Source organism: Pan paniscus, chromosome 13, assembly GCF_029289425.2.
Source record: "Pan paniscus chromosome 13, NHGRI_mPanPan1-v2.0_pri, whole genome shotgun sequence".
Classification (NCBI taxonomy): domain Eukaryota; kingdom Metazoa; phylum Chordata; class Mammalia; order Primates; family Hominidae; genus Pan; species Pan paniscus.
The window spans coordinates 17,302,991-17,318,451 of record NC_073262.2 but is presented as its reverse complement, the minus strand read 5'-3'; the positions used below and the strand labels follow the sequence as shown (position 1 = coordinate 17,318,451).

General features: G+C 35.8%; 1 protein-coding gene across 8 annotated transcripts in view; it reads right to left on the bottom strand.

Moving 5' to 3' along the window:
• Positions 1–15,461, bottom strand: part of DPP10 (dipeptidyl peptidase like 10) — a 1,401,293-nt gene that overhangs the window by 524,938 nt on the left and 860,894 nt on the right. For 7 of the 8 annotated variants that reach the window (XM_063595113.1, XM_063595114.1, XM_063595111.1 and 4 more), the window contains one exon: positions 4,858–4,972. The exons of the other annotated variant lie outside the window; for it this stretch is intronic. In XM_063595113.1, the coding sequence (XP_063451183.1) occupies positions 4,858–4,972 (115 nt within the window). The remainder of the gene's footprint in view (positions 1–4,857; positions 4,973–15,461) is intronic. 8 annotated transcript variants of the gene reach the window in all.

Here is a 15,461-nt window from a genome sequence, read left to right as displayed (position 1 = left end):
TATTTCAATATGGCAGATGGATTAAAGAGCCTGATGACTATCCTGTATCAACTGCATTCTGACTCATAAAATATGCACCTTTGTTCTTAAAACAGGCCAAAATTGGTAATTGTATTCTGCACAAAATGTTCTCCCAAGTATATTCCTTCTCATTCTACATATTAAATGTAAAAACAAGATTGCAAAGTAGATGCATACCTTTACTAGACTGATTTCTACAACTTTAAGCATTAATGTACACTCATATATTTGTAGAGTATAATTATTGATCTTATAGTTAACATATTCTCAAAATAAACGTGGGTAAACTCCTTTTCTTTAAACAAACTCAATAGAAAAAATAAGGTAGGTTTCATCAATGCATCTGAATAAGTCCACCCTGTAATTAAAAAAATGGAATGAATAATTTGTTCCTTTCAGAAATACTTATAAAGTGAAATACTTGAATAGCCTATTCTTCAAAAATAGTTAGGACTTCTCTTTACAAGGCAAGGAAGAGTCTAATAATTTCAGAAATTGAGGCACATGTGTCAAACTACTTCTGTAATAAAATTTGCAATCAAACCGAAATTACAGTGAACATGTGTTTCTCTGGTTATAGGCTTGCATTCCTTAGACTTACCTGCAAATTGTGTGCTATTTTGAGTAAAACAGTTTCTAAAACATTTCTTTGACTAAATAACTTTTTGTATGCTTCCATCTTTAAAAACAACCCACTAAATATATTTTCATGGTAGAAAAATCTTAGCGAAAGAGCCCACCATATTTCATTTTCATCTGTTGCTATATTTGTCACTAAACAAGGCATTATTATCATTGGTAGTTGTTATTAATATAATAGACATTAGAGTTATAATACACTTCAAGAGATCACCTCACATTCTAGCAAATCAAAGATGTCCTTTTCTTCAATGAAACACTGAAGCCATAGAAGTTAGTGACTAGCCCAGGGTTGTATAATTATAAAAGCTATATGAATTTATGACTGCCACTCTTTTTTATTTTTTGAGACAGAGTCTCGTTCTGTCACCAGGCTGAAGTGCAGTGGTGCGATCTGGGCTCACTGCAACCTCTGACTCCCAGGTTCAAGCAATTCTCCTGCCTCAGTCTCCCGAGTAGCTGGGACTACAGGTGCATGCCACCATGCCCGGCTCATTTTTTGTATTTTTAGTAGATATGGGGTTTCACCATGTTGGCCAGGATGGTGTCGAACTCCAGACCTCGTGATCCTCCCACCTCGGCCTCCCAAAGTGCTGGGATTATAGGTGTGAGCCATCGCGTCTGGCCTGACTGCCACTCTTATTGGAAGAGTTGTTCTAGAGGCAGGCCTTGTCCTAAAAGGCCCAGTGTCTTGCTGAAATTCCACAGTCAGAAGCTTCCCCTCCTGACATAGATTCCTCTACTTGGTTGAAAGTTTCCACCTGCTTGACTGGTTTTACTTAGAAAGCTAGGCCTTGAGAACATATTGGTGGACAGAGGGAAGATCAGAGGGATGATGCTGCATGTTTAATTTCCAGCTGGAGGTTTTCTTTATGGCTCTGTTTTAGCACAGCTGAGAGAACTCAAGCCTGAGGGTTAGAAGAGAAAGGCTTGGTGCAGCTGGAGCACTGCAGGCTGATCACAGACGTACACAGCCACAGACACACGCAAAATCAAGAGTGTACAACATGGTCTTGATGGATATTCTTGTTCTCACCCCAAAAGTTAAACAAACTCAGATATTTTTCCTGTCTGATGAGAGAGGCAAGACTAGATCATTTCTAAAAGTGCTTCCAGGCTGAAGACTCAAGTCTTGAGCTGCAAACTATTAGTCTTCTGGCCTTATATATTACTCTGACATGTTTGGGTTGAGCCCGCCATAAAGGCCATGCGACTACACTGCCATTTTGCTGGGTCACAACTCAAATTTCTAACCACTAGTTGTTACACTTGCCCACTTGATCAATTTACATAATCTTCTAGGCACTTGAGGGCATTGAGTTTGCAGAAAGTATAGAACACTCTCTGTATAAAGTAGGGTGTCTGCTTCCTACAGCAATACCTTTTCCACTCCAGCATTATTATTTTCTTTTTTATTTTATAATGTCCCTACCAATAATAATAGTGAAATCCAAAGACATTTGAACATGTAGTATGTGAAATGCACTTGGTAAACTGTAAATCTAAATGTGGTGGCTTATGATTGTAATCCCAGCACTTTGGGAGGCCTAGGCAAGAGAACTGCTTGAGACCAGGAGTTCGAGACCAGCCTGGACAACACAGAGAGACCCTATCTCTATAACAATAAGAATAAAACATAACCAGGCATGGTGGTCCCAGCTACTCAGGAGGCTGAGGTGGGAGGATTGCTTGAGCCCGGAAGTTCAAGACTGCAGTGAGCCATGATTGCACCACTGCAGTCCAGCCTGAGCAACAGAGCGAGACCCCATCTTAAAACAAAACATAAATAAATAAATAAATGCCACTTCTATTTATATGATTAATATCATATGAAATTAAGTCTGAGTTGGGGGGCTGTGGTGTTCTAAATAGGTGTATTTTCTAAATGTTTGTATTTGTGTAACGGGATTGGAGGTGAAAGTTATAAAATAGCAAAAGTGCAGGGCCAACTACAATAGCACCTAGAATGTGGTAAGAACTCCACAATTACCCGTGGGATGAATGAATGCGTGAATAATTTGACCCCAGGAGACTAACTTCAGGTTAAATATTTTGTCCCTTTCCATTTGTCATAACTAAAATTGAAGTCACAAAAGATGTATATTCCTGAGAGGTTTTATACCTTTTCTGGGAAACATTCTTTATATAACACTACTTGTCATGGTTTCTGGTGGTCAATAAGTACTGAATAATAGCAATCATCAAAGGAACAGCAGCAGCAGTGCTAGGCAGCATGCTAAAAAAACTCTTGAACTACATTATCTCATTTTACCTACATAATAACACTGCAATGTTGGAACTAAATATTATACCCATCATGCAGATGAGTAAAGTGAGAGAGAAGGTTAAATAACTTGCCAAATTGCACAAAACTACTGTATTACAGAGACAGAACTCAAACTCAGGTATGTCACGCTTGTTCTTGCTTTAATAAATGAATAAGTGCAGGACAAAATGAACTCAATTATGGTTCATCACTGTGGTTTTATACTGGGAAAAATTGAAAAGGGTTGAGCAGAAGTTTAACTTAGTGAGTGCCTCACTCTATATGGTCTTTGTTGTATCAAACTCTCAAGGACACCAAAATATCACTATGGCCTCAATGAGTAACAAGAAAACCTGAGAAAGTGAATCACTGGGCCAAGGATGCTAGAACCAGGATGAAAGAAAAAGAGTTCAAGAGAAATACACAGGGATATGACATGAATACCTCCATCTGGCTAATAGCCATCAATAGAAGGCAGCAATATGGACTCATTCTTTTTTTATAATTATGTTAAACTTCTTATGTTTAAGTGAAACACCATGCTGAAACTCATCTTCCTGTAACAACGATTCTTGGCATTATGCAGCAACTTAGAGCCATCACATTGCTCAATGACATTGTACTGCGGATGTACAAATGAGGCAGTTAAGAAAAGATTCCTGGGGAGAATGCCGGATAAGCCAACTTTTACCAGGGAATTTTTTCTTCCTTCCTTTCCAATTACCTTTCTCTCCTCCTTCCTCCCTACTAGCTCCCTTAATTTCTTTCTCAACCTCTCCACATGTCAACTAACATCTAAAAACTGCATTTTTGGAAGTTTATTTATTTCAATGTCAGTATTTTTCAAAGATGGTATATTTCACGAAGTGTCTCACTGGAACAATTGATACTGCCATTTGTATAATTAGTCGCCAAAATTATTTGACTAAATGACTCTGAAAAACAGTTATTGTTCATCATATTTTGTACATCAGGAAATAACTTCAATGTGTTTAAGGGGCTCATAAAATAACAAAACTAAGACAAACCTGAAGTGGAAATAAATAGCGTTCAACAACAGGCTATAATTTTAAAATATCAGTTGATTTTTGGATTCATTCAATCCTATCCCAGAAATGACTATTTTTCATAACACTGTGTCATATGTGGGTGTTTGGTCTTTGAGAAAAACAGTTGGGTGGGTGGGTTGCAGCAACTGCTAAATGTGTCTGGAAGACAACTGAAGGAGTTTAAAAGTGATCCCTTTATCTCTGCCTTCCTTGTTAGTACCCACTAAAGAGTAATGAATCTCCTGGGTATTGAAATAGTCCCCAGAAAGAAGCACAATGATAATTTCCATATTAGTATTAAACTCTTTAATCTGAAGAACACAGTCCAAAAATCATTGCGGGGGCAATTTGCAAAGTTTCTTTAGATAGGGTAGAAACTTAGAATGTAAAAACTTTAGGAAAGAAAGGAAAAGAAGACATAAGAAAGAGGTGTCCAAATTTAGAGGCTTAGATCACTCTCTTTCGATCTGATCTTTTTCCATCAAATCCTCTCTTTCCATTTCCATACAGTTGGGTTATCATCTATATATAGAAACTTCCAGATGCCACTCCCTCATCTTCAACCCACAATAAAAGTCAAATGTCTTCTGCATTTATCAAACTAACACATAGTAAGTCTGTAAGTGGCAATGGAGACCAAAAATCTCCTTGGCATTCTCAACTTACATATTTTACATTTTCAGCTTCCCCAAAATATCCTGCATGATATTTGAACTGCAGAATTACTGTGCCATTTGCAAAATGTCTGATTACGCTTTTTTTCCAAATTCCAACCCGTGCTAATGTGCCCTAAGATACCACATATTGCTACCCTCTTAAGGCATTTGAATGTGAAATCATCATCCACAATACCATCATAAGAGAGGAATAAAGACAGATTACCTGGGGTTAAGAGGATGACTGACATAGTGATGAGTGAGCATACAACTAAAATCACCAGCAGAGCAATAGCAATTCCCTTCCAGTTTCTCTGTGGAGGGCTGTTACTTCCCAGTTCCTACCGAGATAGAAAAAAAAGTTTTGTAATTATTCATGCTCCAAGAGAAATGTATTCATAAAGGAATGATTCAGTGCATGGCACAATCACAGTTTGAAAGCTGATTAGAATCCATTTCCTCTTCAGTAGTTCATTTAATTATTCAAAAGTGCACATATTATAAATGGCTATCTTTTGGGGGCCAATCTGCTCTCTCTGTGAGATAAACCAGCAGAGTTTTATGCTTGCTGTCCAAAATGTAGATGGTGTAAAAATGCATTGACTATAAACACCAGGATGATAGCCAAAATACTCTGCAAAATAATTATTGAAATAGAGCGAGTCCATTTACATGTATTCTTGCTACAATGGAACCTACAATAAAGATGTAAATGTAAATGTTCTTGAAGCACTACGGGCTACTTTCTAACTGGATGGGGCAAAGATTAGAAATGGGAAAATCATTCAAAATGTCCCTCACTGCAGAGCAGCGCACATTTGTTAACCAAACAGGTCTTTTTTAAACAGTTCTCCCACCACTCATAAAAAAAACAAAACAAAACAGGATTTAGTTAACTAAATTAAATGAGTCCTTCTATACCAGTGGTTAATGACACTGTCTTGCTGGGCAACATGCATGATATTGGAAAAAGGTATGGTTGATGGGGAAAATAAACTTGTACATCTCTCACGATGCATGTGGTAAAGCTATTCATTCCTCCAATGATCTGTGCTCTCCTGTGTTGACTAGATATGTGTGGGCATAATTCACCAAAGCAAAGCACAGACCACAATGATTTGAAATGAAAGTCAGCTTTTTTTGCAATAAAGTTTATAAAACACTGAGCTTCTCATTTTTTTCTTCCCACTCCATTTCCCAACTGCTTTTCATCCTTTCTCAATACAGCCTCTTTATTTAGAAATAGCTAACAGATTTGGTGATAAATGAAACAAAATATGAAGATATCCAGCTCACTACATGTGCACAAATCACCCCAGAAGCCGTAGAGCCGCTTTGTTTTCAACAAATATAAACAGAATAGAAAACATTTAATAAATTTGTACATGAGTTCCTGTGACTCACAGATTAAAACACTGATGTCAATATTGATATAGTTATTTTGGTATTGAATTGTGCCATAAACCCGGCAGATTTAAAGAACTAGACTCTAAATAAATACAAGAAGAAACCATGCATAGGAGGCATTTTGTTGTTTGTTGTTTCCCTTCTCAGATAAATCGCTCTAAGTTAGTCTTTCATTCTGATAAGCCAAATCCAGGAGAGATCAATTCCACTTTTTCTTAAATGACTTGTTCCACGCCTCTTTTTCAAATAATGCTTATTATCCAACACTTCTATTCCTCTTGCACTTTAGGATTCTCATTCATATTTTCCACGTAAATCAATACAGTGGGTCCCCCAAATTATCAGCTTTAGAGAAGTGATATAAAGACAGTCAATAGTTGTCTTGTGACCATAAACCCTTATCTGGAATGCAACGTTCCTGCAAGTTTCTAGGTGAGTTTCTTTGTTAGAATGTGTGTGCTGTGATGATTGCTGATTCTCAATAATGATGCCCTACTTCAAGGCTACTCAGAAGGTAGAGTGACAGAACGAGAGAGGCTGCTGCTGTAAATCAAAACCTACAGTGGTCTGAAAGTTGGGAAATACTCATCTCAAGAACTGAGACAGTGAAAAAAAGGGCAATAACCAACAGCAAATGGGTATCTGGGCCAAGAACCATAAATACTTTCCTATTTATTAACTCTAACAGAAGCAAGCACATATTATTGTTTCACAATGTAAGAACAGGAAATAGAAATGTAGCAATTATAAGTGACTTTTCAATTCAGTAAGAGAATCAAGAAAAAATTATAAACTGAAATTTACTGATTATGATCTTGATATGCTGTCACTCCAACTCATGACAAACCATTTGAGAAATGACTTTTGACTGTGTTTTTCAGTTTGTGAATATGATAAAACCATGTAATGTCTACCAGACATAGTCTAACAAAGAGTAATAATAGCTTATATATATTATTATGTGTCTGGTATTGAAATATTTTAGATTTGCAATCTCACAAAATCCTCAAAATAATCTGGGAAGATTAGTGTCATCTTCACAAATTTGCAGATAAGAAAACGGGATTTGAAGAGATTAGTAACATATCCTTTTATCACTAATAAGTAGGAGAGCTGGAGTTCTAGTTCATAAAATCTGATTATAAAGATCACACTTAACCACTATAATGCCACTTGTAAAGATAAATATTTCTAGAACAAGTACATTAAAGAATCAATAAATCAATAAGTTATTTGGACCCATACATAACTGTACATCAATACTTTTTATTTGGGAAAATTCACAGTAATATCTGGAATTCAGTAATGCTATCCTGAAGTCAGTAATGTTTGCAAATAAATGTATATTTTCCAAGTCACAGCTGACTACAGAAGTCCACCATTTAAAAAGCGGTAAAACAAATTTGAGCGAGACATATTTTTCTGTTCATAAAGTGATGCACATAAGAATGTGTGGCTCCTCTGAAATGACTCATCAATGCTCAAGGCATATACAAGTCCCTATTTGAGAACTGCTGACTTAATGAATGTAATATAATTCTCCCCTTTCCATCCACCTTATATTCTATTACCATTACATTTCTAAAGTATGGTGTTACTTACGTTACTTTTTTCTCCAAAGTTCTTTAACATCCCTACACTGGCTAAAGAATCAAACACAAATGTGTAAGTCTAGAAAAATAATTATCTGTATCCACGCTCCCGTTTCCCCAGCCAGCGCAATCTACTTTTGAGAAAGAATCTTGTATTTCATGCTGCTCTGATTACCATTTCCTTACGTTTGCCTCAGATGCTTCAACCTTCACATCACCATTCCATTCCTAATTCTGTTCCATCCAACCCCTTTCATATCCATCCAGTTATAGACACTGTCAGTCATTCAACATCCTGCTCAAATGTCTCTTCTCTTGGGAATTTCTCCTAGTTATGCAAGCCAGATATGACTTTCCTTTCTCTGGAAAGAAAAATGCCTAAAATACACTGTACCAGTAAGTTTGAATCCAACTCCGCTACTTGAGAGCTAGGAGACTGCGAACACACTTCTCAATTATTCTGAGCCTCAATATTTTTACCTGAACAACTGGAATAATAATGATAATTATTTTTAAATGTTGGAAGGATTAAAATAAAATAACTCATAAAAAAAACTCTTACCTAAGTATATGATAAGAAAGTTTACACTAAGTGAACTGTTTGGAATGTTCTCCCTCAATATACTTGTACTCTTTCTCATCATTCATTATGTCATGAATGAATGACATCATCATCGTCATAATGATGATGGTGAATGGTAGTGTCGGTGTTGCTTAAAACCATGTATAAAGATCCCTCATATCCCTGTTGGGTTTAAAGTTATTAACTCCTTAATGTAAGAATCACATCTTAGAAAAGTTTATTTTTTTTTAATTTAAAAAAATGTTTTTAGAGAGAGGGTCTTGCTCTGTCACCCAGGCTGGAGTCCCGTGGCACAATCACAGCTCACTGAAACCTCAAACTCCTGGGCTCAAGTGATCTTCCTGCCTATGCCTTCTGAGTAGCGAGGATGACACGTATAGTGCCATCACACACAGTTAATTTTTTAACATTATTTTTTGTAAAGACGAGGTCTTCTATGTTGCCCAGGCTGATCTCAAACTCCTGGCCTCAAGCACTCCTCCTGTGTCAGTCTCCCAAAGCTCTGGGATTAAAACCATAAGCCACTACACCCAGCCTTAGACAATTTTAGATTCCTTACGTCAGTTAACAACCTCTTGTTCTCTTAATAGGTGCTTAGAAAGTAATTAGCCAGTTAATTAAGTGGTGGTGAAAGTGATCCTGATTGACTTTGTTTTTGATGGCTTTCTATCACCCAATATCTGAAAGCAATCAATTGCACACGCCAGACCAACAGAACGGGTATGATCCTGGGCAGCAGCCTCAGACAAGGAACATGTCAGGAACTTGCAACATGGTCATCTGGATGCTTTGGTCACAGAACAAAGTGCATGTTAGATGGTGATATCACAAGGAGGGGGTCTAGAAACTTAGGGGCAAACATTAAATGATCCATAGATGGTGCTGCTTTTGTAAATGAGCCCCCCAGTGGATGGATGCATCAGTTGAAATGCTTGTGTTCAATGTCAGATCATATTAAACATTGTGATTGCCTAGAGACACGTTAGTGCTATAGTCCAAACTAAACTGAGTCTGTAACCTAACTATTTACGTTACATCTACCAGCAACAAATTACTCATCATCCTTCAGGGAACAGTTTAGTTTACAAGACAAGGCTTACCACTATAAAGATAATTTATCTAAGTCCAAATTCATTTTTTATTTGTTTAGGTGCAAGGAGAAAAATGCTGGGAATAATAAGTAGGAAAAATGCAAGGGTTATACACCATTTTATTTGGCAAAATAAAGAAAAAATCTTAACCAGCAGATTTGCTTTTCTTCATAAGGAAGTAAAGGATACCCAAATTTGTTTTTTTAAAAAATAGTATTCCATTTGTACTTTCCTTTGGAAAACGTCAATGTATTTATCTGCCATATGTACTCTGAAAAGAAATATAATCCATCTATACTGAAATAGTCTAAAAAACATGACATTTAGAGAAAATACAAGGAAAAATCATTGAGATATTGAAATTATACATCTAGATTGAATGTGGGTGTGTTTTAACAAAAATAGATTTTCTCCAACCACCTGTCTACTTTCTAGGAAGCGCAAGGAAGGTTCTTAAAAATATCTGTATTTCTGTGTGAAAAGACGTACTTGGGTTGTTTAGCCCCAGAGTATTAACATTTTTTACGTTGATTCTTAGTGTCATTCTTAACACAACCACACCAATCACTCAAAAACTTATTTACTCACTTTTCTTTTATCCCTTCCCTATATTTACTTGTTTCCATACGTCTTCACATAGAATCTTAATGTTTTCTCAAAGAAGTTCAATAAAGTTCCTCAAAATTAAAAAAAAAAATGGGGTGTCCTCTTCCATCAGTTCACGTTCTGTTAAACAGCTCAAAAGTTTGAATTGTCTTTTACTTATTTTATTTTACTGATGGTGTTTATATTTTCAACTGTAAGTGATGTCAAATATGGAAAGGTTTGAAATAGTTCAAAGACATTTATGCTGAATAATCTGAAAATATCCTAAAGGAAGTTAAAATATTTTAAGAGTTTCTATATTGTCTCATGATATTAAAGAAACAGCATTTAAGAGTTAAAACTTTAAAAGATACCTGGAATAAACTCCATCTTAAAGAAACATGCTCTTACTACACACCTAAGAAACGTTTAGCCAGCTCTGGCTAGAAAAGCCTTGAGATATAAAAATTCAATTTAAATTTCCTTAAATAATACCATTTACCATTTAACAAAATGTACTGGAGTGTGTTAAGGTTTGGGATACCACACAAGATGAAGCTGGGAATACAAATTAAAATAAGACCTGTTCCCAGTGAGCATAAAGTCTGAGGAAGAATTTTCTAGGCAATAATACAATACAAGGTTAAAAAAAATAAAGGTAAAAGAATAAATCATAAAATTTTGCTATGGGAAATAAAGAAAAAAATTATTAATTTTCTTATATTGATATAAAACATTCACTATGCACATCAATCAACATCCTATAAAAAAGGTGCTGGATATGCTGGGATTATGTAACTATACAAAATCTAGAATGAAAAAGGAATCAGAGGAGTTTTTTTAAAAGTAGAGAATGTGTATAAAAATACACATGTAGGTATTTGGAAATGTCCACAAAATGTGCATTTCTTTTCCTTCTGGAAAAAATAATTTCTTTTCCTTCTGGAAAAAAAATAACATTTACAAGCTATATTAGATTAATAAGCATCAAAGGAACTGAGATAACTTTCAAGGAGTTTCCAAAAGAAGCAGGCAAAATCTGATTTTTGCCTCCAAGAAACAAATAACTTTTGCACTATTTAAAATATTTTATAACATATTGAAGGCAGAAAAAAATTCTAAATTTTTATTAAGTTCGTGTCATCTGAATAGTATGTCTGAAAAAAATACCACAAAAAGAAAATTCAAATTCAATTTAAAGAAATAAATGTAATTATACTAAAGACAACTGTAGTCAATTGAATGTAAGAGTTTAGTATAAGTAACAAATATTATGGACTATTGTCTAGTATTAGGAGAAACAGTCATGGTTTCCTACAAGACATCAGTTAAGAATACCAATAAAGAAAATATAATCATAGAGATTATTTCTTATATTTAAGTTGCACTTAATACTTACTCCGCCTACTGCTTCTTAAAATTGCTCATTGCTCTCATGCCATTCACAGGTTCCTCATTTATCCTTCTTCTATGATTAGAGGACTCTATGCTAAGTAAAGTAATTTTTTTATAACTTATTACAAGTTACACATTTTTCAAAATTATACTCTTTATAGGTTTATGCTGTTGACCTACATAAGGTTAAATATGCTAAATCATACTGGAATCTGAGCTATGGTACAAAGGCATCAACATCAGCTGGAAGCTTGTTAGAAATGCCAAGCAAGTGTCTTTTGTTGCTCTTTTTTCTTTGTTTTATTTATTTTGTTCCAGGATTGTTTTTCTTGTTTTTGTTTTTAAGACAGGGTCCTGCTCTGGCACAATCATGGCTCACTGTAGTATCAACCTCCTGGGCTCATGTGACCCTCCCACCTCAGCCTCCCAAGCAGCTGGGACCACAGAAATGTACCACTATACCTGGCTATGGTTTTTCTATATATTTTGTGTAGAGATGGGGTCTTGCTATGTTGCCTAAGCTTGGGTTTGTTTTTTTACAATTAATTTGTTTATAAAAGAACTCGCAATTATATGAGTTGCAATTCACATTTATCACTCCCCAATAATTATGATTATTGGTGCACACTTGGATATGGTTTGGATTTGTGGCCCTACCAAAATATCGTGGTGGAGAAGGGGCCTAGTGGGATCAGTTGGAGAAGGGGCCTGGTGGATGACGGGGGCAGATGTCCCTCTTGCTCTTCTCATGATAGTGAGTGAGTTCTCACAAGACGTGATGGTTTAAAAGCGTGTGGCACTTCCCCCTTCGCTCACTCTCTCTCCTGCTCCGCCATGGTAACATGTATTTGCTTCCCCTTTGCCTTCCACCATGATGGTACGTTTTCTGAGGCCGTCCAGTCATACTTCCTGTTAAGCCTGTGGAACTGGGAGTCAATTAAACTCTTTTCTTCATAAATTACCTGGTGTCAGATAGTTATTTATAGTAATGTCAAAACGAACTCATACACACTCCTAGATGAATTAACAGTAAATTAGAAACAAAATAAGTACGACAGCTATCCTTAATATATTGTGTGGTGTTAGTTTTAGACTTTTAGCATCATGATTTAGAGGTCTAAGACAGGACTAAGCAACTGTGATTCTGGACACATTTAGGGTTAGAAACTACAATAAAGCTACTAAAAAAGACAAAATACAAACAAACAGATTTGATATCAGAAAGATGGCAGATTAGAAAGCTCCAGGTCCTCATTCCCCCACAGCATCATCAAGTAAACTACTAGCGACTCACTAAAACAGCTTTTTGGGAGCTCTGGTAACCAGCCAAATTCACTGCTTTCCAACCAAGTGAATGCCCCATCAAGAAAAAGCCACCGTGAAAAAGGTAGGACATTTCATGGCATTATTGCTTGTGCTTGCGCCACCTTGGAACGGTGAGTGCAGTTTAAAAAAAAAAAAAAAAAAAAAGTAGCCCACTTTCCAGTATTTTTCTCTCAGGAAGGAAGGAGGGCAGTGGAACTTATTTTGCAAAGTTCTGGCCTGTCTGTGGGCTGCCTGAGGGACTGGTTTCTGTCTTGCCTCAATTGGAGCTCTCAGACGAAAATGAATATATAGTTTGAATCTCAGTTTGGAAGCCATGCAAAACTGTGATGGGTAACATAGTTTGTGAAAACTGCGAGAGTATGCTGACATGCAGAAACTGAGGGCAAGATGTTAAGGCAAGAGCAGTACAGAGGAACAGCCAAGATTTCAGGAAGAAGCAGGGGTGAAACTCTTAGGGACAGATAATAAAACATTTCAAAGCAGCCTTCAAAATAAATAAATAAATAAAAGCAGCCCCGTCTATGGGGAAATTGGGAGAGAACACCACACACACAGGCCCAGGGAAGACACAGGCCTAGAAAATGCCTGAGAAAATCTTAAACTTTCACGCCGGGCTATTTACAGAACATCTTCCTTCACACAGTCGACAGTGACTGGAAGAAGTGTCTGATTTCTCAGACACCCGATTTTCAACAAAAGATCACAAGGCATATAAAGAAACAGGGAAATCTAGCCCTTTCAAAAGATCAAAATAAATCTCTGGAAACCAACCTTAAAGAAACAAGGCTTCAGATTTACTAGAGAAAGACTTTAAAACAACTGCCTTAAATACACTCTGAGAGCTAAAGAAAAGTAATGACAAACTAAAGAAAATCAAGAAAATGGTACATGAGAAAACTGAGAGTATTTAAAATGACCCCGAAATTGTAGCTGGGAATTCATCTTGTGATATATCTAACAAAACAGTAAAACAGGATTATCATTAGTAATCAATAGTAATTCCACTTCTGGTTATACACCCAAAACAATTGAAAGCAGTGATGCAAACAGATATTTGTACACCTCTGTTCACAGAAGCATTATTCACAATAGCCAAAAGGTGGAAACAACCCAGATGATCATCGGTAAATGAAAAGAATAACAAAACGTTGTGTGTGTGCCTGTGTGTGTATGTGTGAGTATTATTCAGCTTTGAAAATGAAGGAAATCCCGACAGTTGCTACAACATAGATGAACTTTAAAAACACCGTGTTAAGGGGAATAAAGCCAGTCACAAACAGACAAATACTGTATCATTCCACTTAAACGACGCGCGTTAAGTAGTCAAATACTTAGAGACAGAAGGCAGAATGGTAGTTGTTAGGGGCTGAAGAGAGGAAAAAATGGGAAGTTATCTTTTTAATGGTTATGCAGTTTCAGTTTGATAAGATGAAAAAAGTTCTAGAGACGGCTGGTGGTGATGGTTGCACAGCAACGCAAATGTACTTAATGTCAATGAACTGTACTATAATAAAAACATATAAAAATAACATTTATGATAGCAAAACAATATATCAAATGTCTTTAGAAAGTATTATTGTCCAAAGAGGGAAAGCCACAAAATGTAATTAGAGAATTTATAGGACCACTTGAAGGATGTAGAGAATCTTCAAATCCCTGTTAAGGAAAATTCAATGTGGTAAAGATGTCCCTTCTTCCTAGATTAATCTGCAAATTTAAAGTAATTCCAGTGAAAAGCCAAATAAAACTTTTTTCTTAATTGATAAAGTGATTTTAAAATTTAGATGGAAAAATAATCATATAAAATAATAATTTCAAAAACAATATCTGTGGATATCAGTTATCAAAATGGAATATAAATCTGTGCTAATGAATAATGTGTGGTATGAATAAGAACAGAAAAATACAGAAGCAAAACTATATTTCACGGAAAAATGTTGCATGCACACAAACACATTAGTTCTATTTTATAGATTGAATTTATATATTTCTTATATATGTCTATATAATTTATAGACAGAATTAGTTATATTTTAATCTCTATTTTCCCACAAGACTTTCATTCTGCAAAGAAGGACAATTAGGGTTGAGCAAAACATTCCAATGAGAAATATCGTGATCTCCGTGGAGCCAAGTTAGACAGCCAATTTTTCCATCATCTTACAGTATTTCTTATCAGCATTCCAATCCTTTCACTGCTGAAGCCTCCCACGAGAACATTTTCTTGGCTCCTGTGACACCATACTTTCCTGTTTGTTATTCGCCAGCCACTTTTCCAATTTCTCAAAATTGTGGAGTTGCCCAGAACTTGGTGCTGGCCCATATCTTTTCTTTACACGAACACTATTTCTAGTGATATCATTCAATATCACTTTTTATATTATCCATATTTTCTATCAACCTTATATGTTAATGTTAGGAACAGAATACACGGACAAGATATTTTTAAAAAGAGGGATAGAAACTGAAATTGACCTCTAAATAGACAGAAAGCTAAGGGTCTTTCTACAGTTATATTATTCAGACAGACAATCTTCTCCCAATATATGTAAAACATCCTCCATACATATCAAAGTCAATTGCTATTTAGAGTGCCTACTCCTTCTTAAAATTGCCCATGAGATTCATGCCATTTAGTTTCCTACTTTTACTTTTTCCCATTTCTCTGATGAAACGACTCCATGCTAAGGAGAGTACATATTTTGATCAAGCCTTCATATTTTTCAAAATTGAGTTTCTTAGTACGTTACTTCTGTCTACCTATTTAGACAATGCCTTAGCTCAGTGCAGTCCATGGACCAGTAGGATCAGCATCATCTGAAAGCTTGTTGAAAATAACAATTATTCAGCC